Below are 26,508 nucleotides of genomic sequence, written 5' to 3' on the forward strand. Positions count from 1 at the left end.
TTTTTCTCATAATTTAACGAATTTGTTCTCGTAATTTAACGACTTTTTTCTCGTAATTTAATTACTTTATTCTCAACATTTTATCTGGACTTTTTTCTCGAAATTTAACAAGTTTTTTTCTCGTAATTTAACGAGTTTATTCTCAACATTTTATCTCGACTTTTTTCTCGAAATTTAACGAGTTTTTTCTCATAATTTAACGAATTTGTTCTCGTAATTTAACGACTTTTTTCTCGTAATTTAACGAGTTTATTCTCAACATTTTATCTCGACTTTTTTCTCGAAATTTAACGAGTTTTTTCTCATAATTTAACGAATTTGTTCTCGTAATTTAACGACTTTTTTCTCGTAATTTAATTACTTTATTCTCAACATTTTATCTTGACTTTTTCTCGAAATTTAACAAGTTTATTCTCAACATTTTATCTTGACTTTTTTCTTGAAATTTAACAAGTTTTTTTCTCGTAATTTAACGAATTTATTCTCAACATTTTATCTCGACCTTTTTCTCGAAATTTAACGAGTTTTTTCTCATAATTTAACGAATTTGTTCTCGTAATTTAACGACGTTTTTTCTCGTAATTTAATTACTTTATTCTCAACATTTTATCTGGACTTTTTTCTCGAAATTTAACAAGTTTTTTTCTCGTAATTTAACGAGTTTATTCTCAACATTTTATCTCGACCTTTTTCTCGAAATTTAACGAGTTTTTTCTCGTAATTTAACGAGTTTATTCTCAACATTTTATTTCGACTTTTTTCTCGAAATTTAACAACTTTAATCTCGAGATGGTTTTATTTTTTTATTATTGCTTGGCCCTAATCCTCTTCCGTATAATTGTGACCTTTTATCTCACAATTCTGATTTTTTTCCTCACAATTGTGAGTTTACATCTCAAACTTCTGACTTCTCAGAATTGCGAGAAATAGTCAGAATTGCGAGTTATAAACTTATAACTTATAAAGTCCAATTCAGAGGAAAAAACATTATATGAGTTTATATGTCCAATTCTGACTTTATAACTCACAATTCTTACTTTATAGCTCACAATTGCGTGTTATAAAGTCAGAATTGCAAGATAAAACGTTGCAATTATACCTTTTTTTATTGTTTATTCAGTGGCAGAAACAAGCTTCCATAAGTAGGTACGTTTTAAAGATTAGCCTACATGTTCAAACGGCTTGCCATATATAGAGGAGAGTGGGGCAAGCTGAGCCAGTGGGTAAGCTGACCCACCCCCTGTATCTTGGCAACCGTACCATTTTATTGTCATGTGACCATATATTTTAAAACCACATTATCGACATTGCAGAAAAACTACCATGTCAAGAGCCTTTTGACTAAAATGTTTATTAGTTTCAGTGACATTTATTTAATTTTACTCAACAAACTCTCTGTTTAGTCTGTTTATGGGAAGGTTTTTAGAGACCTTCATCATAGATGTATTCTGATCATTTAAAATGATAGGAAACATCCTGAAATTACTTTAAATACTTTCATTGTACTTCTGCCTCATTTTCCCTTTTCTTGAGGACCACATAAGTAAAAAATGGCTCATCTTACCCCACTCCCCCCTACAGTGTGCATATCAGATATTCATATTTAATATCTAGGGTCTCTGATACAGTAATACAGTATTCATATTTAATATCTAGGGTCTCTGATGCAGTAAATCAAGTAAGAAATTTTATGGAGAACAAGCAAAAAATTGAACTGAATTCATTTTTTTAAGATGAGGAAAAGTCAGCAATCTGATACTACAGTTTGTAAAGTGTGTTTCGACCTTTTCAGGCATGCATTTTTTTTATTATTACCCTAATTAGATATTATAAAGTGTTATTAATGATATTTTAAGAACGTAAAGAGGAAAATCCATGTGATTTATTTGTACGGTCTGTCAAGTTGTCGTGCTGTAATGCAGAAGGAGGCCTGTGGGTGTCGCTGTTCAATCATCTGAAATGTTTTAATGTTCCCATCAGGCATCAAAGGAAAAATCAATCCCAGTGGAGCAGCAGTACAGCGGGTGAGTGAACTCAAACTCAACTTTTACCAAATAAAATGAAGTAAACGTTAACAATGAGGCAATAAAATCTGTTAAATATCCGCTATATTACTCAGATTAGTTCGGATTATTGAGATTAAATCAACATCTGTCCCTCAATCAGCTGATTTGAGACAAACTGATTCAATCAGTGCGTTTGATTCACGCTTTTCTTGTGTATCTGTCGTTTGTTTGTTTTATGTTGTGAAACGGTTTCATTCAGAACATTATAATTTACAGTAAATGCATGAGGAATTATTTGAAGTCTTGCGTTAAATACATGTATTCCCACACAACATACTGTAGGGAACACCGGGGCTAGTTGTCACACGTTTACTTTTTACATTTTACTTTTAAAGTCATTTTTGTATAAGCACAATAAAACTTTTGAACATTTCCATCAGTAATTCCCTTTAAAAAATGATTTAACCTAACGGTGGGGCATGTTGTCACAAGAGGAATCTGTAGTATTATATGATTTAAGCATATATGCAACAAAACAACTCATAAGTGTAAACATGTCATTGTTTTGTGAACAAATATTGTAGCTAACAAAATGTATAAATGTACATCATTTAAAATACCTGTGACAACTTGCCCCGTTCTGACATTAATGTGAATTAATCTTGTCTGGAGTGCAAAGTTCAGCCTTTCAATTGACATCTGCTTTCATTAATGACTCCTGTCTTAATGTGTGAGTGTGGATTTATTCATGTATCTTATGTATTCAGTTCACTGTCAGAAATGCTGCATGTGTGTTATACTGAAGTATAAACATGTCGAGATATTGAGCGATAGTGAACATGTTTTATATCAGTATGATCTGGATTTCCTATATGCATTTGATGAATTGACTTTCACAGATTTACAGCATGTGTTCACAGGACAGACACACTTAGGATGTGTGCTTATTCGTCCACTTTCTGTGTGCAGTGTGCAGTCTTTAACGTGTGATTCATTAACCATGAGAAGCTGAGTGTTTTCAGGAGAACAGACCGACAGAGTGTGATTTTGTTTTTTTGTTTTGCTTTTAGAAGGAGGTACTAAACATAAGATTATTTTTTTAAAGTATGCATGCACAATTCCCTTAAAATTCTCTTCTTGTCTTGTTTCAAGTCTAAATATCTAAAAATTCTTAAATCCAGATGCTTTTAATAGATAAGTAAAATGACATAACATATTTTTTCTTGTTTTCTGGGAAAAAAATCAAAATCAAAAGTGAGTTTTTGCTTAAAACGAGCAACATTATCTGTTTGAAATCTTGTTTTTTGCTTCTGTGCCAAACAGAAACGTATTATTTTTCTTACCCCATTGGCAGATAATTTTGCTTGTTTCAAGCAAAACTCACTTCATTTTGATTTTTTGAAGAAAAAATATCTTATGTTATTTTACTTATCTAGTAAATGCATCTGGATTTAAGAATTTTTATATTTAGACTGGAAACAAGACACAAATACTAAGTAAGAAAAGCAGTTTTTGCAGTACATTCTTAAAAAAATGATTGGAGAATTTACAAGACACCGTTTTCAACTAAAACTGAAAACATTTTATGCGTTTTGGCTGTTCATTTACACGACAGCTGAGTTTTGGGGGCCTAAAAAACGGGTTTCAAAGTGGAGGATGCTGTTATCATCTCTGTGTAAACTACAAAAACATGAATTTGTGAAAACGGTGACGTTATGTGCATGGGTATTGCATGTTCAGTCTATAGGCACGTGTTTCTTTACAAAGTGACATCGCCATCTTCTGGCCTGGCAGCAGAATACAGATCATTTTGTTGTCATCTGTACACAAAACTTTTCTGCTTCAGTACATCATTGTCGTGTAAACGTACTCTAGACCATTAAATATCATGATTAATAATGAATTTTAACATTATTTTTGCATTTTTTGTTATATTTATGAAAATATTATATTATTTTTATGAGAATTAAACACATTTGCCATATAAAATAAAGTATTCTTATTACCCTGATGTGAAAACAAAACAAAAAAACAATTGTAGTATATATTGTTTTCAGGAGAACAGGCTGATGGAGTGTCATGGATCATTTGTTAGGCTGTTTTTATTGAGGAACATCTGAAGATGAAACCATTTAAATCTCCTTAAAGTTGAAGACATTTATTGCCGTGGAATTGCAAAAAATAGATTTTCAGGAGAGCACATGCAAAATAATAGTGATGCTGAAGTTTCTGAAATAATTTTTTTTAAAAACTGCACATGCTCTGTTGGTCCAAGCATCTTTTGGGCTGGACTTCTGAGATGTAGTCAGGCCTGATTTATATGGACCTCCCATGATTATTAAATCTCAGATTCACTCATTCTCTCGTACTGAATGCTGTTGTTTTATTTTCCATCCTGTAGGTCAAATGGCAAAACCGTACGAGTTCAACTGGCAAAGGCCTGTTCCTTGTTTCATGCAGGAAGGGGCATTTTTTGACAGATTTGATGAGGTATGAATATTTCTCAGATTCATTGTCTTTGTTGTTTGCTGTACTTAACCTGAGAATACTTTTTCTTTTTAATAAATCCATAATTCCCTATTTAGAAGAAGATTTTTTTCCTAATTTTTAGCCTATTAAAGAGCATAATGATTTTTAGCATCATTTTTGCAATTTCTATATTATATGAGAAAATTATATTATTTTTAGGGGAATGAAGCACATTTTCCATAAAAGTGAAATATTATTCTCATTACTCTACTGTGAAACAAAAATATTATTTTAAAAGAAAAACATAAACATCATGATATTTGAGTATCATAGAGATGATATTAGTTTTAGAATTTTTATTTTCATTTAAATTTTAGTTAAAGTTTTAGTCATTTGATTTGTTTTTGTCCTTTTTTTTAAAAAAAAAAAGTCTGTTTTCTATTAATTTTTATTTGTTTTTTTAATACATTGTTTTTTTTTTTCAGTTAACATTTATTTCAAGTAGTTTTTTTTTTATGGTTTAGTTTTTAGTATTACTATAATAACCTTGTGTATGTATCATCTTGACTCAATTTGTCGCGTTTTCTCTCAGCATTTGACATTTTTCCTCTTAAAAGCTGAATTTACCATTTTTATACCATGTGCAGTGTTTCCGTGACCGTCCAAAGCATGTGAATATGAGGCACGCAATTGGTTGTTTGTTGCTAAGCGTCTAGCTGTAACATTCTAATAGGGCTGCACAACGATTAATCACGATTAATCGTTTGCAAAATAAAAGTCTGTGTTACGTAATATATGTGCGTGTTCTGTGTATAATAATTATGTATATATAAGTACATGCACATACATGTATATATTTAAGAAAAAAATTATATTTATATATAAAATATTTATATTATATTAAATATATTAAATATATTTATATATACATGTATATATTTCTTAAATGTATGTATATGTATGTGCATGTATTTATATATACATAATTATTATACACAGAACACACACATATAATATGTAAACACAGACTTTTATTTTGCAAACAATTAATCGCAATTAATCGTTGTGCAGCCCTACATTCTAACACCGTATTGTTTCACACTGTACAAGTTTGGCACCACAATAGGGCTTTTCATACTGCACTTAACCCCGGGTTATCGACATTCTAAACACCGCTTTTAACCCCGGGTAAAAGAACGTTTCACTCTTGTAATTTAGAATTGGGGTTAGCACTGCTTTTTACGGGGTTATGAAACCCTGCTCCGGAGTAGATGTTAGCACTGCTTTTGCGGTGTACAATGTGAAATTTGTCCAGCGTGAAACGATGCGGTGTTAGAATGTTACATCTAGACACTTAGCAACAGACAATCAATAACATATTCTTGATATCAACACTAGTAAAAACTAGAATTCTTGATATCTGTAATTGTATTTTCACTAGTGAAATGTCACCATATGCTGCCATTCAAATTCAATTGATGATATCAAGAACTGATTTCTTACTCGTTGAAATTCCAATTTCACATATCCGAAGTACAATCTTTAAATCAATTTTTAAATACATTTTTGATATTAATTACATTGTTACTAGTAAAAATGTGAATTTTTTATATCAATAATTCAATTGAAACATCAGTTCTTGATGTCAACAATTGAATTGCTACTAGTAAAAATGTATTTCTGATATCAATATAATTTCAGATATCTAAAATGGCTTTCTTACTAATAACAATCACATTCATGATATCAGAAATCAAATTATTGATATCAAAAATTAACATTGTTACTAGTAGCAATTCAATTGTTGATATCAAGAATAGATATTTGCACTAGTAACAAATTAATTAATGATCAAAAATTATGATTTTTACTAGTAAGAAATTTATTTCTGATATGTGAAATTGGAATTTCAACTAGTAAGAAATCAATTCTTGATATCAACAATTGAATTTAAATGGACACAATTACAGATATCAAGAATTATATTTTTTACTAGTGGAAATGTAATTCTTGATATCAAAAAATAGCATTTTTACTAGTGAAAATTAAATTGTTGATATCAAGAATTAACATTGTTACTAGCGGAAATGTAATTCCTGATATCAAGAACTGAATTGTTGATATCAAGAATTCATATCCTGAGATGTGAATAAAAGACAAAACAGCTTGCCATATTATCTAAACAATGACACTGACACCTATGGCAAGCCGTTTTGACTTTTATTCATTCTCAGGATATGAATTCTTGATATCAACAATTCAATTTTCACTACTTAAAATGCTAATTTTTGATATCAGGAATTACATTTCCACAAGTAACAAAGTTAATTTTTGATATCAAGAATTATATTTCCACTAGTAAACACTAGAATTCTTGATATCTGTAATTGTATTTTCACTAGTGAAATGTCACCGGCTGCCATTCAAATTCAATTGTTGATATCAAGAACTGATTTCTTACTAGTTGAAATTCCAATTTCACATATCAGAAATACAATTCTTACTAGTAAAAATCTTAATTTTTGATATCAATAATTCAGTTGTCACCAGCTGAAATGTCAGTTCTTGATATCAAAAAATGAATTGGTACTAGTAAAAATGTTAATTTTTGATATTAATAATTTGATTTTCACTACACCCTAAAAAATGTTTGGTTAAAAACAACCCAAGTTGGGTTGAAAATGGACAAACCCAGCAATTGGGTTGTTTTAACCCAGTGGTTGGGTTAAATGTTTGCCCAACCTGCTGGGTAGTTTTATTTAACTCAACTATTGTTTAAAAATGACTAAATGGCTGGATTAAAATGAACCCAAAATAGGTGGGAAATTAAAAATCAGACACATAATTACTAGAGGCAACAATAACAATCAAAAGGTATACATTTATTAATAAGCAATTTAATAAATGTGTATTGTTTATTATTCATTATTATCTTATCAATAAATGCTCATTTATTAAACATATTAATAAATATTAATTTCCAACATATTTTGGGTTCATTTTAAGCAAACAATACTGTAATTTTTATACAATAGTTGAGTTAAATAAAACTATCCAGCACGTTGGGCAAACATTTAACCCAACCGCTGGGTTAAAACAACCCAATTGCTGGGTTTGTCCATTTTCCAACCCAACTTGGGTTGTTTTTAACCCAACATTTTTTTAGAGTGTAGTGACAATGTTAGTTTCTGATATCATGAATGTGATTGTTACTAGTAAGAAAGCCATTTTAGATATCTGAAATTATATTGATATCAGAAATACATTTTCAGATATCAAAAATGAAAATTTTTACTAGTAACAATTCAATTGTTGATATCAAGAACTGACATTTCAACTAGTGACAATTGAATTCTTGATATCAAAAATTTGCATTTTACTAGTAGCAATGTAATTATTGATATCAAAAATTATGATTTTTTACTAGTAAGAATTTATTTCTGATATGTGAAATTGGAATTTCAACTAGTAAGAACTCAATTCTTGATATCAACAATTGAATTTGAATGGCAGCCTATGGTGACATTTCACTAGTGAAAATACAATTACAGATATCAAGAATTCTAGTTTTTACTAGTGGAAATTCAAATGTTGATATCAAGAATTAACATTGTTATTAGTGGAAATGTAATTCCTGATATCAACAATTGAATTGTTGAAATCAAGAATTCATATCCTGAGATGTGAATAAAAGTCAAAACGGCTTGCCATAGACACCGCAAATATGCAAATAAGAACATTAACCCAGGGTTTAGGAATTTACAATGTGAAATGTCACCTTATGAATACCCAGGATTAGTTTCTTAACCCCGGGTAAATCATGAGCAGTGTGAAAATGTGAAGCAAGATAACCCAGGATTCCCTTTAGCCTGGGTTTAGAATGACCCAGGGTTTAGAATGACCCAGGGTTAACTATTTCAAGTGTGAAAAGCCCTAATGTGGGGTTAACACCGCAAAAGCAGTGCTAACCCTGCTCCGGAGCAGGGTTTCATAACCCCGGGTAAAAAGGGGTGCTAACCCCGCTTCTAAATTACAAACATGTAACGTTCCTTTACCCGGGGTTAAAAGCAGTGTTTAGAACGACGATAACCCGGGGTTAAGGGCAGTGTGAAAGCCCTAATGTCATTAAGATTGGTAGAATGGTAGCTACTTTTTGATAGTGATTTGTGATTTGTTTTTCAGAATGGTAGCTTGACTGTATCTTAACTTAAACTTATGAGTAGCTTGTATCTTGTCAGGGTAGCTTCCCCAACACTTGTGCTTAATTACTCCGCTCATAATTTTTCTGGGACCCGGACATGTTCTGTGAGATTCACTCCAGCTAATAGGCTAAACAAAACAAACGTTATAGCTGTAGCTGCTCTAAATATACTGTTTTGCGTTCATGTTTGAAGTAATGTCATCATTCATTCGCAAAGAAGATGCATAGAATGGACGCTGGTGACTTTAATCTCAGAGGATATTGTGAACATCTGTGTTCTCAAAGACATTCGTCCCCTGGGAATATTTGCTCAGGCTGGAGAAGTTTATCTTGGAATAAAAGTTTTCTGGAAGGATGTATTCTCATGAACGATGTGTCAGAGACTGGATCGGAGCTGTTAAACCAGCGTACAGATTTCCCATGAGGCTTTCAGAGCACTTGGAGGTCTCCTTCTCTATTGATATGAGATGAAATTCAGCTTTATTTGTTTGTTATCATTATATCTTAGCCATTATCTCTTGAATACTTAAATGAAGTGGGATGGAATGCTGCTTCTGTTGACATTATGAAGGTGGTTTATTTTATGATGTTTATTTTTTCCCAGGATTCAAAAAAGGGGTTTCTTTCTTTCTTTTTCTTTCTGATGTGGAGTTTCTCATAGCAGCTCTTTCAGTGATCCTTAATATAATGAGTCTGTTTATACATTCATAAAACAGGATTATAAAGTGTTATAAATATTACAGTTATATGCACATCAAGGTCTATTAATGTAATAAAATGATAACAAACATGTTTCAAATGAAGCTCAGTCACAGCTGACCCCAGAACATTGTTTATTTCTGCTTTATTTCTGTTTGGCAGGATCCGTTTGTCTATGAATCAAACTGTTTTTTCAAGGTGGATGCTTTTGGATTCTTCCTGACATGGAAAAGTGAAGGAAAGGTACAACTTGTGTGAGAATGTAATGCATTCTGGTTTCTAATCATTTAAGTTTCTAATAGACTATATGCACAGTTACTTCCTGGTTGTCGTTAAGTCAGCTCGGGCATTTCCGGTGAACTGTTAGCTGTTCATTCTGTAGTCATTCTGACATAAAACCATCAGTGGTTGACTTTTTAATGTTGTATTCATATTTTAATGCAGTTATCACATTTACCTAATTTGCCAATAAACCAGTTTGATTGACTGCAATAAAGACGATGTTATTGGGACCGTTTAAAAACGCTGTATATGTAATTAGACACACACACTTTTTTTCCCCCAGCACTTCAAATGTTATTTTTAATGTGATCACCACAAACATTACATTAGCTTTTAAAAATGTAGGAAATTCAACATTTGTTAACAAACACTTATTTAATAAAATAAAAAAAGACAATAATTACCACTTTAACCAGCAGGTGGTGGCAAAGTAGCATTTATTTGCGCATATATCAGCCATTTCCTCTAATAATTTTTCACTTCGTTTTTGACTAAATATTAAACATTATAAAATAACTAGGTTTAAAAAAACATTTTGTCAATGCTAAGTATGAAATACTCAAAAAATCTTAAGAAAAACAATAACTTTTCTTGTGAATTAATTACACAGAAAGCAAGCACCGCGCTTTCCCTTTGTAATCACAGTAGCTGTCAGTCAATGCAGCGCAAGGTCAATAATTTCAGCATACTTGTAAAAACACTCATTTTATTTTATTAATATAACTAAAGTGCACAATAAATATTTAATTTTTGAAGCTTTTTTTCACATAAAAGTTTGAAAACTGATGGTCGAATTGAATTTAGCCGAGGAGGAACAATGAACAATTTATGCTGTTTTACGTTTGAATAACTAAATTAATGCTATGCCTGACTATTTAAGTGATTATATTCTGATTATAAACTAAGTATTACACTACTGATGCTCAACACACCAGCAAATGACATCTCACCGGAAGTTTTCGAGCTGGCTTATATTATTGCAGAAGGACTAAAGAACGCTTCGTGCATATAGTCAATTCATGTGCTATACTTTAAGGGAGACCTTTTATGCCTCTTTTTGAGCAAAAAAACACAGTTTTTGTGTGTCCCTTTAAATGCAAATAAGCTGCTGCTCCCGACCCCCTTTCAAGAAGAGGGCGGAGCTTCAAGAGCTCATGCTCTGGCATACAGACAACAACAAAACAGGACAATCTCACGCACTGAAAATGTCAGGAACTGTCAGTATTGGCGTTCATTTCGAACCGGAGTCGGACAATGATGCCTACAGAGCCAGAGAATATATTTTGCATGGAGATAGAACAGGTACAGTTTAGTTTAATCACGGTTATAATTTCACAAACAATTTGTACTTATCCATCTTTGAGCTGACGACGTTTTAGTGTTTTGTATTGTGCCTCTGTGTAAAATGGTGTAAAATGCTTTGCACAAACATAAATGAATTTAGGTATATGGGGCGCATTCCCTTCAACAGTGAAACTAATCCACTGTGTCTTCAGCGACTCTGATGTCAGGAGGAAATGAAGACTGTTATGTTCACTCTTACATCCAACAACAAGACATTGTTGCTCACGAGACATTCTTGTCGCTACAGCTGCTCCGGACTGGAGTCTTGTTCTTAGACACTGCTTATGGTTTATGGGGATTAAAAGGAGTGGTTGGATTTTTATCATTATAGGGTGGTTGTGTACACGCACTGCCGACACACATTTATGTTCAAACACCATGCAAAAGTGAATTTTGCGTAATAGGTCCCCTTTAAAAGTAAGTACTTCACTGGTGATGTGAAAGTACCATATTTTCTGGAAAATAAGTCACACTGGGTAAAAATTGCTTTGTTGAGAGAGCAAAAAAAAAAAAAACACATAAGTTTCATCTGTGTCACATTTTACTATTTCTGTACATTCAGAAATAATGTAAAATATGTTTACAAACATTATAAACATCCAAAACAAATCCTTTAAACTGAACAGTTTTCAGAACAGAACAGGAATGAAAAATACAAGTATAAAACTTTTTTTTTTTTTTAAGCTGTAACTACTGGCATGTGGGAAATGTGCTAGTATGCAGATAAACTTGGCTCACGTAATTTGTGAGAATGCTTGATGCTAATTTCATTATATAAGTCCCTTTGGAAAATATGTCACATGTTTTAGATGATAAAAAAAAAAGTTAGTTTTATTCTGGAAAATACTCTACACACGTTTGAGTATGTAGTATGTAATGATGAATATCACATCATTACATTGCATTCATTTCATTAAAGTCCCCCTGCAGACAATAATTGGATCCCTTAAAACTCATTATTGAAAACATCAAAATGTTTTTTTTTTCCTGTGAAAAAATAATTTCTTTATGCCTTAAAATAGCTTGAATGTAACCCGACACCCTTGCTTCATTTAGTATATGCAGAGCCATGAATATGCAAATTAGTCCCCGCCTCCAGTCAATCATGCCAGCTCGGATTACCTGATCCACTCGGTCAACTTCACTATAGTAAACGCTGCACAGTGACAAGTGGAAATACTGGTTAATTCAGCCATATATGTTTGAACCATAAGCTGATTCAGAAGAGGAAGAGTGAATTATACAGAATTATGCATATTAAAAACACCACATAGACATAACCACAGGGTGTTTTTTAAATTCATTTATTTATAGGCTCATACATATAAAACATTTTGATTTGTTTCATATCTTTTTCATACAGGAGGGTCAAGTGTTAGAGTTTTCCCTGATCAACAGTATACGTGATATCAGTGTACCAAAGGTAAAACCAATAAATCCAGCATTTGTTGATCTTATTGTGAATGATTTATCAGTGCATGCTATTCTAAAGAAAAAATATTTGTCTTTGTCATCTTAATAACTGCTCTTACATGATTTAAATCAATTTGGCATTAATAAAATGAAGTACTGCTCTGGTTTTTGCATCAAATATCTTGTTTCATTCATCAAGCAAATGTTCTTAAATCAGGTCATTTTTCAATAAAACGGACAGCTCTTTAATGAACGTTATAAATGTGTATTTTGATGATGTTGTGGTTCGAGTAGTTATGATGATGGACTGGTTTTCTAGTGGTCTGTTTCATGCACTCAAACTCTCTGCAGGATCCAAAGATTCTCTCGGCATTGGAGGCCGCAGGAAAGTGCGAAAGTAACCTGGAGGGCAGAATCATCTGCATATGCAGCGGCACGGACCTGGTCAACCTGAGCTTCATGTACATGGTCACGCAAAACATCAGCGCTGCCAAGGTAACGCCAGCCTTCTCTAGCTGTGAGCGGGGTTATCATAGGTAACTAAAAGCACAAAGAAACGTTTGTTATGTGAAATAAAGTAAACTTTAAAATATAAAAAACGTATTTTATCTCAGCTAGTTGTTAAGTAACTAAAACTGAAATAAGAAATCATAAAAACTACATAGTTGCATTTCAAGAAAGTAACCTATATGACACTCTCAAAAACAACAAATATTACCCAGAATGCATTGTAATATAACATTTTATTATAAATATTGACAAATCTAGTGTGAACAACACTAAAATAATAACTGTAAAATAACTGAACAAATTTACACAGTAATATACAACAGTAATATGCCCTAAAACAATGCATTCTGGGTAATATTTGATGTTTTCGAGAAAGTAACCTATATGACACTCTCAAAAACAACAAATATTACCCAGAATGCATTGTAATATAACATTTTATTATAAATATTGACAAATCTAGCGTGAACAACACTAAAATAATAACTGTAAAATAACTAAACAAATTTACACAGTAATATACAACAGTAATATGCCCTAAAACAATGCATTCTGGGTAATATTTGTTGTTTTCAAGAAAGTAACCTATATGACACTCTCAAAAACAACAAATATTACCCAGAATGCATTGTAATATAACATTTTATTATAAATATTGACAAATCTAGCGTGAAAACACTAAAATAATAACTGTAAAATAACTAAACAAATTTACCAGTAATATACAACAGAATATGCCCTAAAACAATGCATTCTGGGTAATATTTGATGTTTTCGAGAAAGTAACCTTTATGACACTCTCAAAAACAACAAATATTACCCAGAATGCATTGTAATATAACATTTTATTATAAATATCGACAAATCTAGCGTGAACAACACTAAAATAATAACTGTAAAATAACTGAACAAATTTACACAGTAATATACAACAGTAATATGCCCTAAAACAATGCATTCTGGGTAAAATTTGATGTTTTCGAGAAAGTAACTTTTATGACACTCTCAAAAACAACAAATATTACCCAGAATGCATTGTAATATAACATTTTATTATAAATATCGACAAATCTAGTGTGAACAACACTAAAATAATAACTGTAAAATAACTAAACAAATTTACACTGTAATATACAACAGTAATATGCCCTAAAACAATGCATTCTGGGTAATATTTGATGTTTTCAAGAAAGTAACCTATATGACACTCTCAAAAACAACAAATATTACCCAGAATGCATTGTAATATAACATTTTATTATAAATATTGACAAATCTATCATGAACAACACTAAAATAATAACTGTGAAATAACTAAACAAATTTACACTGTAATATACAACAGTAATATGCCCTAAAACAATGCATTCTGGGTAATATTTGATGTTTTCGAGAAAGTAACCTATATGACACTCTCAAAAACAACAAATATTACCCAGAATGCATTGTAATATAACATTTTATTATAAATATTGACAAATCTAGCGTGAACAACACTAAAATAATAACTGTAAAATAACTGAACAAATTTACACAGTAATATACAACAGTAATATGCCCTAAAACAATGCATTCTGGGTAAAATTTGATGTTTTCGAGAAAGTAACTTATATGACACTCTCAAAAACAACAAATATTACCCAGAATGCATTGTAATATAACATTTTATTATAAATATTGACAAATCTATCGTGAACAACACTAAAATAATAACTGTAAAATAACTAAACAAATTTACACAGTAATATACAACAGTAATATGCCCTAAAACAATGCATTCTGGGTAATATTTGATGTTTTCGAGAAAGTAACCTATATGACCTCTCAAAAACAACAAATATTACCCAGAATGCATTGTAATATAACTTTTATTATAAATATTGACAAATCAGCGTGAAAACACTAAAATAATAACTGTAAATAACTGAACAAATTTACCTGTAATATACAACAGAATATGCCCTAAAACAATGCATTCTGGGTAATATTTGTTGTTTTCGAAAAGTAACCTATTGACACTCTCAAAAACAACAAATATTACCCAGAATGCATTGTAATATAACATTTTATTATAAATATCGACAAATCTAGTGTGAACAACACTAAAATAATAACTGTAAAATAACTAAACAAATTTACACAGTAATATACAACAGTAATATGCCCTAAAACAATGCATTCTGGGTAATATTTGATGTTTTCGAGAAAGTAACTTATATGACACTCTCAAAAACAACAAATATTACCCAGAATGCATTGTAATATACAGAATAATATATTATTATTAATATTATTTGCCATTTTAGAGAAAGTAGCCTATACGCCCTTTTTCTTAAAATGACAAATATTACCCAGACATTGTTTTTAATTTTACTGTTTCAATGGAAAATGGTATTTTACTGTGAACAACACTAAAATAATAACTGTAAAATTAACTGAACAAATTTACACAGTTTACAACAGTTATGCCCTAAAACAATGCATTTACTAATATTTGTTGTTTTCGAGATGTAACCTATATGAACTCTCAAAAACAACAAATATTACCCAGAATGCACTGTAATATTTACTGTGAAAATTTGTTTAGTTTTTTACAGTTATTTTTTATAGTGTTGATGATTTGAATTTACATTTGCTCATTTAGCCGGCACTTTTATGTAAAGCAACTTTAAAATACAAGATTGTTGCAAACTAATTGTCTAACAGTCTAACAATATGTGTCTGTGTCTGTGTCTGTATATATAAATACACACACACACACACACACACACACACACACACACACACACACACACACACACACACACACACACACACACACACACATATTAGGAGAGCATATACATATATTATTTATATAAATATTAATATTTCACATATCTTATTTTTACATATAAATACGATACAAAATCTGTTAAATGACATATATAAAAACTGACCGAAGATTTAACCTTTCCCTGAAGGATTTCAGCTGTAGGAAGGTCATCAAACTCACATCTAATTCCAGCTCCTGACATCTGCCTGTCACTGTGCCGTCACCGCTGCTGTGTCTTAAAGCACTGCTGATTTTATCGGCTCCTCTCGAGGGTTCGTTGATGACCCCAGGGATGTGTGCACTTGTGTTGAACTAGCAAGCAGCTGCTGTTTCGGGACCCTCTGTCAGTCTCGTGTTTTGTCTGAAACATGTGCTTGATTCATTATTAGATTTCCAGGAAGTAAGAGTGTTTGCATTAGGAGAGCATTAGAAGTGGCGTCCTGTATGTCCTGGAATCTTGTGTAAAAATAGAGCACTCATAAAACGCTAAGAGACAAAAACATGTTTACAAAACAGCACATCTTCCATTTATTCATTCATTCATTCATGCAACCTTTTAGTCTGAATCCTTTTAATGGGTTCTTTCCCAGTGCATTATTAAAGAGTTAGTTTACCCAAAAATAAACATTCTGCCATTATTTACTTAAAGTATTTACCCACATATCATTCCATATAACTTTCTTTTGTAGAAACATTTGCTGCTTTTGTCCATATAATCAAAGCAGTTTTCAAGCTCCAAAAACAACAAAGCATAAAACAAAGTACTGAAACAAAACAAGAAAACATCATAAAAGTATGACTCTTAAAGATGTGAATGAGTAGAATATGGGTTTGATTCCCAGGAAATGCATGAACTGATAAAATGTGTATCTAGAATGCAATGTAAGTCGCAAAAGCGTAAACTTAAATGTAATGCATTCAATAGAAAGAAGCACATATGGGTTTGAAATGAGTAAATGATGACCTGATGACCTTTTTTAGTGAACTAAGAAGTATTTACAATTACATTTACGCATTTAGCAGCCACTTTTATCCAATGCGAATTACATTGCATTCAAGGTACACATTTTACATTTTATTTATATAATCATACGAGTAGTGGTGCGATATGGCTGTATATCAGACATATCGCAGGGCTACGAGTGTGATATTGCATTTATACTACAGTTCGACAGCACTTTAAAACCCTCTTTTGTGCAGACCTACTTCCTTTACCAGTTGAGCACAAGCCTCCGGTACTAATTCTAAAATGTCACTTATGTAGAGTAGATTATTATGGTATTATGAGAGGGAGATCGACTAAACGTGTGTATTACCTGCATCTGATATTCTTTAGGTTGATGTTCATAATATTATATCCATTATAAAAAATCTGTTTGAATGCCGGCTGAGGAAAGCAATCTTTGTCTTTGTCCTTTTAAAAGTTGTGGGGATTTCCCACAACTTTTAATATCAGGGTTTTAATATCACGATCCCTTTCTCAATACCAAATACGGCATATTATTGATATAAAATAATATTCATTGAACAACAATATTTAAATTAACAACAATAGCCATTATAAAAGACAATAGGAAATAAACAAGCAAACAAACAATTCAGTCAAACGTACAAAAGCAGTGCTCTAGTACAGGATTTAAGTTAAATATAGCCTAAATATAAAGTTATGAAACTTAATTTTCCCTTTAACCCAAATCTATTAGCTCTGGAACAAGTAATAGATTAATAAGACCAAAGATTGCCTGTTTGATATACCCCAAATGAATTATATCTCATGTTTAAACACTATCTACATAAGAGCCAGTGGCTGAGCTGAAGCTGTTCTCAGCGGGTACACGAGCACTGAACAGTCGCTGATGGCCTTGAGCGTCAAAACAAATTGTAAAATAGGCGCTATGTTTATATATAAATCGCATATTTGAGGTCTAAACAACTTCAGTCTCGACTTTTTCAACCTAAAAAAAAAATAAAATAAAAAAAAATGTCAAAAAATACGGTATATTTGCTCGACCTCCATGACAGTCGTAGCAAGTGGAGTGATACAAACAGTGAAACAGTCCCAGTGAAGATACTGGGGGAATATTGCATGGCTCTCAGCCAATCAGATTCGAGAACCAGAAAGAACTCTTGTATATATGGTTAAATTAATTAACGCGATAGTAAAGCATTTCAGTTTACCGGTGATCATCTGTAGCTTCAGCGCATGCTGACATGGCTTTTAATGGTGAGACTTTTGTTTTTGTAATCAGGCACACAAAAATTTTATGCAAATTTAGGTTTTAGATTTAAATTCATTGCCCAACATATCGGTTATCGGTATCTGCTAAAATTTTCATATCTGTGCATCTCTAAATATTTCTGATGTGTCTTTCTGAGAAACAAAGATCTGAATCGATCAGCATATTAGTTCACTAGAACCATGCATTTACTTTGATTTTATATTTTTTTGTTTTCTCAATCATTTTGGCCATGAAGAGACTGGAAACTCTGTGACATTTTAAGTTTTACCCTTATTTGCTTGTGCATGTTTGCAGCAATGGACAGACGGCTTGCGGTCATTGATTCAGAACTCTCGAGCGAATAACGTGTGTCCGATGACCTGCCTGAGAAAACAGTGAGTGGCACCAGATGATACATCATCGCTGGAGTAATTTCAGCCTGCTAATGCACTGTGTGTCAAGTCATTTCTAAGGTTTCATGAAGTATTCAGCCAGGAAATGATTCAGCCAGCAGCAGTATTTCAGTCTAATTACTTATATAAGCTAATTACCCAGAAAAACATTACTTATTTAAAGTACATTCTGGGTTAAACCTGATCAGCAACGTTGGTGATGTGCTGTCATTTAATTTTCTCTCATCCTTTAGTTTGTAAAAACATGCAAAAGTCGTGTTTACAGTAATGCTCTTAAAATGAAAGTCTATGAGGCAAGACGTTAAGGATGGTTAACTTTCAAAGCAGAAATATAAAGCACTTCTATTAATTCCACAGGAAAATACATGTTATTTAAGCTGTAAAAGTGCGACTACTGAACTTATGTTTATGACAATGCAAATGTATCTTGTTGCTTTCATGTTTAATCTTTGCTTGTGTTATGATTTATTTCCTGCAGTTGGATGCGGCTGTCATTTCTGACCAATGTGAATGGAAAAATACCTGTCAGGAGGTATTTCCTGCATTCTCATTAATGTGACGAGGTTTTTACACCTTTTTGTGAAATTTGGTAGATGCCTGCTGCATGTTAATAGATGACATCTCCATATATTTTACAGTGAATATTGTACATACGGTGAATAATAGACTTAAAAATGGCTAAATGTCAGTGTTTGAGACACACATACAGACACCTGATCTACTGAAGGACATTCACACATTAAAATGACTGAAGTCTATCTTTAACACCGGTGAATGTGTGTGATTTTCTGCAGTATCACAAGAACCTTTGCCTCAGGCAAAACGGAGAAGGGTATTTTCCAGGCACTGAAGGATCTTGGTTTACCCAGTGGAAAGGTAATTTTTAACAGCACTTACTTTCGCTCAGATATCGTCAGATCTAGGATGGAGATATTAATAATGATGTAATTGTACAGATATTGATGTGAGCTACACGAGCAGAATGTTGTTTTAGGTTGCTTTTACAGGTTCCCCATGGGTGCTTAACCCTCTGGTGTTGTTCTATCATTTTAGACCGAAAAAAAATGCTAATTTATTGGAATGGTACGAAATTTTGTGACTTTTGTGAAAATAAAAATAAAATAAATCATGGACTTGATTCAAAAAAGCTAAATGGTCATTAAAAAAATAAATAAATAAATTCCACGGTGACCACCATAGGACAAAAATACTAAAATACAGAGATTTTTTTTTGTGTGTACGATCAATGCAATGAAGGGGTGAAACTCTAAAATATCAAGAGTGCAAAATAGACACATTCTCAAGACTTAAATAAGAGGTTGAAATTAGGTTGATTTAAGCTCTGATAAAGCATTCCTGTTCATTTATGTTAAATTTTTGTTGAATTTTAATGTTGTGTAACAAAATGTCTTTCTCTGTGCTCAGGTTTAACTAGTAAAATGAATGCAAAAACTGACACTTCAAATCAACATTAAAAAAAAAAAAATTCTAAACCTTGACAAAAAGTCTTTGAGAATGTATAAATAAATATCCAAATCCAAAACTTAATAAAAATAAGTATTTATGTCAAAGAAATATAATAAAATTATAAGCCACTTTATATAGAGCTATATAGGCATGTAGTGGTTACACCACTGCATTACAGATGTTTTTCTTTTTTTTTACTCCCACTAGATGGCACTAATCTGCCTTCAAAAATTGTATTTTAAAGGCATTGTCTCTATTTTAACATGAAATACTGCTTTAATTGAAAAGTAATAAAAAAAAGAAAAAATTTGTTTTTGTATTATTTTCAATGGGGAAAACATTTATCATAATTAGTGCATAAATATGAATTAGTACCATGAAATTCTCTAAAAAATACAAAAGAAAAAAAATATCGAACAAAAATATATTACATTTATTTTGACTGAATAAAAAAAAAAGTTCAATTTCTGGTGTACTAACAACACAAGTGTGATCCCGAAATGAACAATACCAGAGGGTTAAAAAGTCTTTAAAAGTCTCAAATTCAGTTTTAATAAAACAGGGTTTTACAGGCTCACACTTTCAGAGCAGCTCGCAATCAATGAATATCATGCATTTATGCCAATAGATTGCTTATTGATCTACTGTTGATGAATTATGACAGTGTTTATCTTATGGTGTTTATGTCATACCTGCAAACTCGTCGCATTTCTAAAAAGCGCTGCTGCATTGTGTACAGGCGGTACCAGGGTAACCGCTATATTTCTGCATACAATTGCATTTTCTTTCAGCTGGTGGACAGAAAAGAAGATAATGTGCATTCTTAAAATCCAAACAATTAAGATAATAAAATATATAATCATATTTTAAATGAATATGAATATATTAATATATCGATTTTTTTTTTTTTTTTTTTTTTTTTTTTTTTTTTTATCAGTGCATACGTTTTCATTTTTTTAAAAAGCTGTATTATTTGAACTGTAAAGTTGTTTAAATCATCATTTTTACAGTTAGTTTTGCAGGTCTTAAAAAGCCTTAAATTTGCATTAGCATGATGATGAACTGAATACTAATTTTTACAGCATACTGCACTGCATGAAATATGCAATGATTATATGCTACATTTGTTGTCACATGACCCCTTTTTGTTGCATGTTCTCTTTGGCAACATGCATACATGCAGCGTACTGCAGCAATAGGTTAAGTAGTATAGTAGTATGCTATTACAGTCACTAATATTTGTTAATAATGAATTGCAACCCATCCATATTTCATATTTTTTACCAGAACGATGAAATCGAGCATGAGATCTTCACCTTTGACAAGTTCTACAGCCTTACACAGAAGATTTGTCCAAGAACCGATATTGAAGATCTCTTCAAGAAATTGTAAGCATGCAACATGCACTTTAGTTCTGTATTAAATATATAGTATATTAAACGAATTAAGAGCAACAAATGTAAAGCTTTATTATTCAACACGTGTGAAATCAGCTGAGATATTCTGAGCTGATTGCTCTTGTCCAAACAAAGTATTTAGTATTTTGCTAAATGATTTGTAAATAGTATAAAGAATATTATCTATTATTATCTATTATAGCCATTATAAAATTAAATTGACCCTGCTTTTTTTAATACATGCTACAATACATCCTGATCTTATTGTGAAAGATTCATCAGTACATGTTATTCCTAAAAAAATCTTAATATTATGTGCTTTAAAAAAAAAAAAAGAAAATGTTTCTTTAGTAATTTATTATGTCTTTCCATTGAATTCATTTCATATTTTATTAAACAATAAACATTTTTTATAAGGTCATAATTTTTCTTTCCCTCAGTATTTCTTCAATTTTTTATTTTATTTTTTTATTTTGTTTTAATAATACCCACCACCAAAAAATAAAAAATAAAGACAATAAATAAAAAATAGACAAATAATTATTTTTCATCTCCAAAAAAATGAACTTTTTGCATATTTGTCATGCACTTGTAAGACATAATACTTAATAATAATAATAATAATAATAATAATAATTTATCATTATATAAAATACCTTTATAATGTTTCATCTTGATGTAACTTCCACCTCCAAAAAGACTGTTTTTTTTTTTTGTGCAATACGTCACATTATGAAAGTAAAATGGCTTGTGAATGGTGTTTCATGCTGACTTCAACACTCAAAAAATATCGGCTCTACCAAAAAATAAATAATGCAACAGTTTTTTTTTTTTCCTTTTTTGTTCAACCAACAAACTAAATTGAGTTAGAGGAACTTTGTAGCATAAACACAAATTTTTACGTTGATGACTCAAACAAATTAAGTCGCACAAACTACCAGAGTTGTAGCCTTATCTATTTCAGTTCAAATCAACAGCTGTCATAGCACATGATAACATAACTTATTTAACATGTATATTTAATGAACAAGTAAGATATTTCTTGTCACTAGCATTAGTCAGTGTTACTACTCTACTCTTCAGCGCAATAATAACCTCAAAAACTTTTAAGAAACTCTTTTAAATGTCAAACATAACAGCATTAAACATTAACAGGTCTTTCCCTTCACTAAAAACAAATAAATTAACACTTAATTTCAACATTTATTCTCTTTATCCAGTCCTATGCAAAGCATGCTGGGAACTAGAAATCCACTGCCTAATTTCTGAAGTTATCAAGACAATTTCATTACGTTACTACTGTACAACTTCAATTAAAAATTAAGCCAATTAACACCGAAATTTGAGTTTAAATTACAGACGATATTAAGTTGATGTATTGATCAACATTATTATGTCAAAAGAGCTTAAAAGGTTTAATTTAAACAATAAGTCATAATTTTTTTTAACTTGAAACCATGCAAGTTGTGGTAACAGGTCCCCTGAATTACTTTTTAGAGTGAAGAAAGAGATTTGATCAAAATCTCTTCAATGACCTACAACAGTTTGCTGTCATGTTTGTTTTAGAGTTTTCCCACGAGCTGCACAACACTAAACTAAACAGTGTTATATTTAAACATGCACTGCCTGAAGAGCTTGAATATTAAACCATTAATCTAACTAGACTGATTGAGAAACTTGTAGTAGAGTGAGCTGTGAAACATGAATCACTGATGAATAATTCACTGGAACAGCAGAAACATCAATCAAGAAGTTAAATTCTGTTTTCCCGTTGCTTTTCTTTTCAGCAAGGGAGACAAAAGCGACTATTTATGCGTTGACCAGTTAGTCCACTTTTTGAACGAAGTAAGCAATGTTTTCTTTTATTAACTTTTAATATCCTGCATGTGAGCGTCTGGCAATCATTAGAGTTAATTCATCCTGAAGGAATATTAAACATTAGGTCATATATGATTTTGACTTGCTCTGTTATGTGTCTTTTCTTCTTTGAAGTCTTATTTTTCTTCTTCATAGAAGCAGCTTATTCCTTTCGTTTAACTTTGTGCATGTGTATATTAGAGAAAGTTGGCCTAGTTAATGTAACTTGCAGGTTTTTTTCTCTTCAGAATCAGAGAGATCCACGTCTGAATGAAATCCTGTTCCCGTTCTTCGACTGTAAATGTGCTTTCCAAATCATTGAGCGATATGAACCTGATGAGACGCTGAAGATGAAAGGTGTGTGCCACTTTTTGTGTTTATATGTGACTATAATGTCTTTGTTTTGCATTTGTGATTGCGCAGTGCTGGCATTTTACAGTCATATATACGATCAGGTGTAACATTATGAGCACTGACAGGTGAAGTGAATAACACTGATTATCTCTTCATCATGGCACCTGTTAGTGGGTGGATATATTAGGCAGCAAGTGAACGTCGATGGCCGGGTGCATGTGCGTCGCTTACCTGGGGAACACATGGCACCAGGATGCACTATGGGAAGAAGGCAAGCCGGCGGAGGCAGTGTGATGTTTTGGACAATGTTCTGCTGGGAAACCTTGGGTCCTGCCATCCATGTGGATGTTACTTTGACACGTACCACCTACCTAAGCATTGTTGCAGACCATGTACACCCTTTCATGGAAACGGTATTCACTGGTGGCTGTGGCCTCTTTCAGCAGGATAATGCTCCTGCCACAAAGCAAAAATGCTTCAGGAATGGTTTGAGGAGCACAACAATGAGTTTGAGGTGTTGACTTGGCCTCCAGATTCCCCAGATCTCAATCCAGTCGAGCATCTGTGGGATGTGCTGAACAAACAAGTCCGATCCATGGAGGCTCCACCTCACAACTTACAGGACTTAAAGGATCTGCTGCTAACATCTTGGTGCAGAAACCACAGCACACCTTCAGGGGTCTAGAGGAGTCCATGCCTCGACGGGTCAGGGCTGTTCTGGCACCAACACAATATTAGGAAGGTGGTCATAATGTTATGCCTGATCGGTGCATTTCAATACATAATATAAAAATATATATAATATACTATATAATTGACCATTGTTCCAGGCAGGCAAATTCACAAAATAAAATAATTTATGTCTAGTTTATTTATTTATTTGACAAGTAGCCATTTAATAATATAAAACCTACTCTCATGTTGTCTAGATTTATTGCACAGGACAAATAAAGTATTATTATTATGATTCAAATGCTTGTTTATGGTTTGTTCTCATTGTTCAGGGCTTAAAGTCGAGTTCATTTCTTATTATGTAAATACAGTTTTTATAATCTTACAGCGCCACCTTGTGTCAAAGTACAGCAACTATTGTTCATTTGCCCATATGCACAGATGTTTGAGACAGTCCTTTAATATCTCATTTGTACACGCATGGATAAATGGATGGATTTGGGCAGGTCTGATGTCATGTGATGGATTCTGTCGGTATCTGATGTCTGATGAAAACGCTCCCGTGTTTCTGGACCGGTTGGAGGTTTATCAGGAGATGGATCATCCTCTGTCTCATTACTTCATCAACTCGTCTCACAACACCTACCTGACCGGCAGACAGTTTGGAGGCAGATCCTCAGTGGAGATATACAGACAGGTGCTGCTGACCGGCTGCAGGTACCCAAAAATATCATCCTCATATCATTCAGATGACTGCAAAATCATGTGTGTATGTTGCATTTCCCATAACATTTAATTATTTATTTATTTGGATGGTTTTAAAGGGATAGTTCACCCAAAAATGAAATTTCTGTCATTAATTACTCACCCTCATGTCGTTCCAAACACTAATTAAGATATTTTTGATGAAATCCAAGAGGGTTTTTTTTTATCCCCCATAGAAAGCGACGAAATTCAACAAATCATCAAAATCATTCAAGGTTCAGAAAAGTAGTAAAAACATTGTTAAAAAAGTCCATGTGACTACAGTGGTTCATCCTTAATGTTATGAAGCAACGAGAATACTTTTTGAAACAGGTGTGTTGAGTTGGACTGCTGGGATGGAAAAGGTGAAGATCAGGAGCCCATAATCACCCACGGCAAGGCCATGTGCACAGACGTCCTGTTCAAGGTGAACACGAACACAATGTGCCTTCACAATCAAATCTCCTGTAAATGTTCCAGAAGAATCTTACATGATATCCATTTCTCTTGAGCTTTAAATAGCCTTTAAATAGTAAATCTATCTGTATGAATGCTTTATTTGTTTATATTTAGACTGAAAGACATTTACAGTATGTTTTATGCAGGACGTCATTCACGGAATTAAAGAAACGGCCTTCATGACTTCTGAGTATCCTGTGATTCTGTCCTTCGAAAACCACTGCACGTACGTATGTGCTTTCTTCAATGAAACAATTTATCAAGGTCCTTATTAATATCTCACAAACTACATAAATAAATGATTAAAATGAAGAAATGCACAATAAACACACCTTTCTCTCAGGAAACATCAGCAGTATAAACTGGCACGCTACTGTGAGGACATTTTTGGAGATTTGCTCCTGAAACAGCCGTTAGATGATTTCCCAGTAAGTGTGTTTGTGTTTAACCTCTGGTCACACATGGCTCCTTCTTTTTATTTAAGGAAAACCAATGTAATATATTTTTGTTCAATAATATTTTGTGATTATTATTTAAAATTTTGAGGGTATTTTATGATACTATGCAATATTTATGCAATTTTTATTAGCTATTTTTCCCCATTAAAAATAATGCACAATTTTTTTCTAATATATTTTAAAATTATTTTTCAATTAAAGCAGTATTCCATGTTAAAATAGAGACAAGGCATTTAAAATACAATTTTTTGAAGGTAGATTAGTGCCATCTGGTGGGAGTAAAAAAAGAAAAACGTATGTATTGCCATGGTGTAACCACTAGATGCCTATATAGCTCTATATAAAGTGACTTATAAATTCTCTAGTGGTTTTTAGACATAAATACTTATTTTTATTAAGTTGTGGATTTGGATTTATATTTGGATGGCGAGGACTTCAGATGACACAACATCTGGATCAACATGCACATTCCCAAATTTCTATATATCCTGATTATTGTTAATGTGTAATTCATTATTTCCAGGAGCTCATTGCTTCTACCTTCAGTTAAACTGCTAACAGTGATTGTAAATTAAATTGCCTAAATTATTACATTGTTTGCTAACTGCATGATTATATGTACATTTCTGAAACCACATACATTGGACAGTCACCTCCGATACCAGATTCTCTAAATTGTAATGCATTCTCTGTAAAGCTGCTTTGAAACGATATGTATCGTGAAAAGCG

General features: G+C 32.1%; 1 protein-coding gene across 4 annotated transcripts in view; it reads left to right on the top strand.

The window, feature by feature from the left end:
- Nucleotides 1–1,930: 1,930 nt before the first annotated feature.
- LOC125269308 (1-phosphatidylinositol 4,5-bisphosphate phosphodiesterase beta-4) overlaps nucleotides 1,931–26,508 on the top strand; it is a 61,669-nt gene continuing 37,091 nt past the window's right edge. For all 4 annotated transcript variants that reach the window (XM_048192209.1, XM_048192211.1, XM_048192210.1 and 1 more), the window contains exons 1-15: nucleotides 1,931–2,024; nucleotides 4,408–4,496; nucleotides 9,538–9,618; nucleotides 12,365–12,424; nucleotides 12,766–12,909; nucleotides 18,274–18,353; nucleotides 18,850–18,903; nucleotides 19,166–19,247; nucleotides 21,126–21,226; nucleotides 23,023–23,080; nucleotides 23,341–23,449; nucleotides 24,625–24,835; nucleotides 25,196–25,289; nucleotides 25,468–25,547; nucleotides 25,665–25,749. In XM_048192209.1, the coding sequence (XP_048048166.1) occupies nucleotides 4,413–4,496; nucleotides 9,538–9,618; nucleotides 12,365–12,424; nucleotides 12,766–12,909; nucleotides 18,274–18,353; nucleotides 18,850–18,903; nucleotides 19,166–19,247; nucleotides 21,126–21,226; nucleotides 23,023–23,080; nucleotides 23,341–23,449; nucleotides 24,625–24,835; nucleotides 25,196–25,289; nucleotides 25,468–25,547; nucleotides 25,665–25,749 (1,323 nt within the window). In that variant the 5' untranslated portion in view covers nucleotides 1,931–2,024; nucleotides 4,408–4,412. The remainder of the gene's footprint in view (nucleotides 2,025–4,407; nucleotides 4,497–9,537; nucleotides 9,619–12,364; nucleotides 12,425–12,765; nucleotides 12,910–18,273; nucleotides 18,354–18,849; nucleotides 18,904–19,165; nucleotides 19,248–21,125; nucleotides 21,227–23,022; nucleotides 23,081–23,340; nucleotides 23,450–24,624; nucleotides 24,836–25,195; nucleotides 25,290–25,467; nucleotides 25,548–25,664; nucleotides 25,750–26,508) is intronic.

Source organism: Megalobrama amblycephala, linkage group LG5, assembly GCF_018812025.1.
Source record: "Megalobrama amblycephala isolate DHTTF-2021 linkage group LG5, ASM1881202v1, whole genome shotgun sequence".
NCBI lineage: Eukaryota > Metazoa > Chordata > Actinopteri > Cypriniformes > Xenocyprididae > Megalobrama > Megalobrama amblycephala.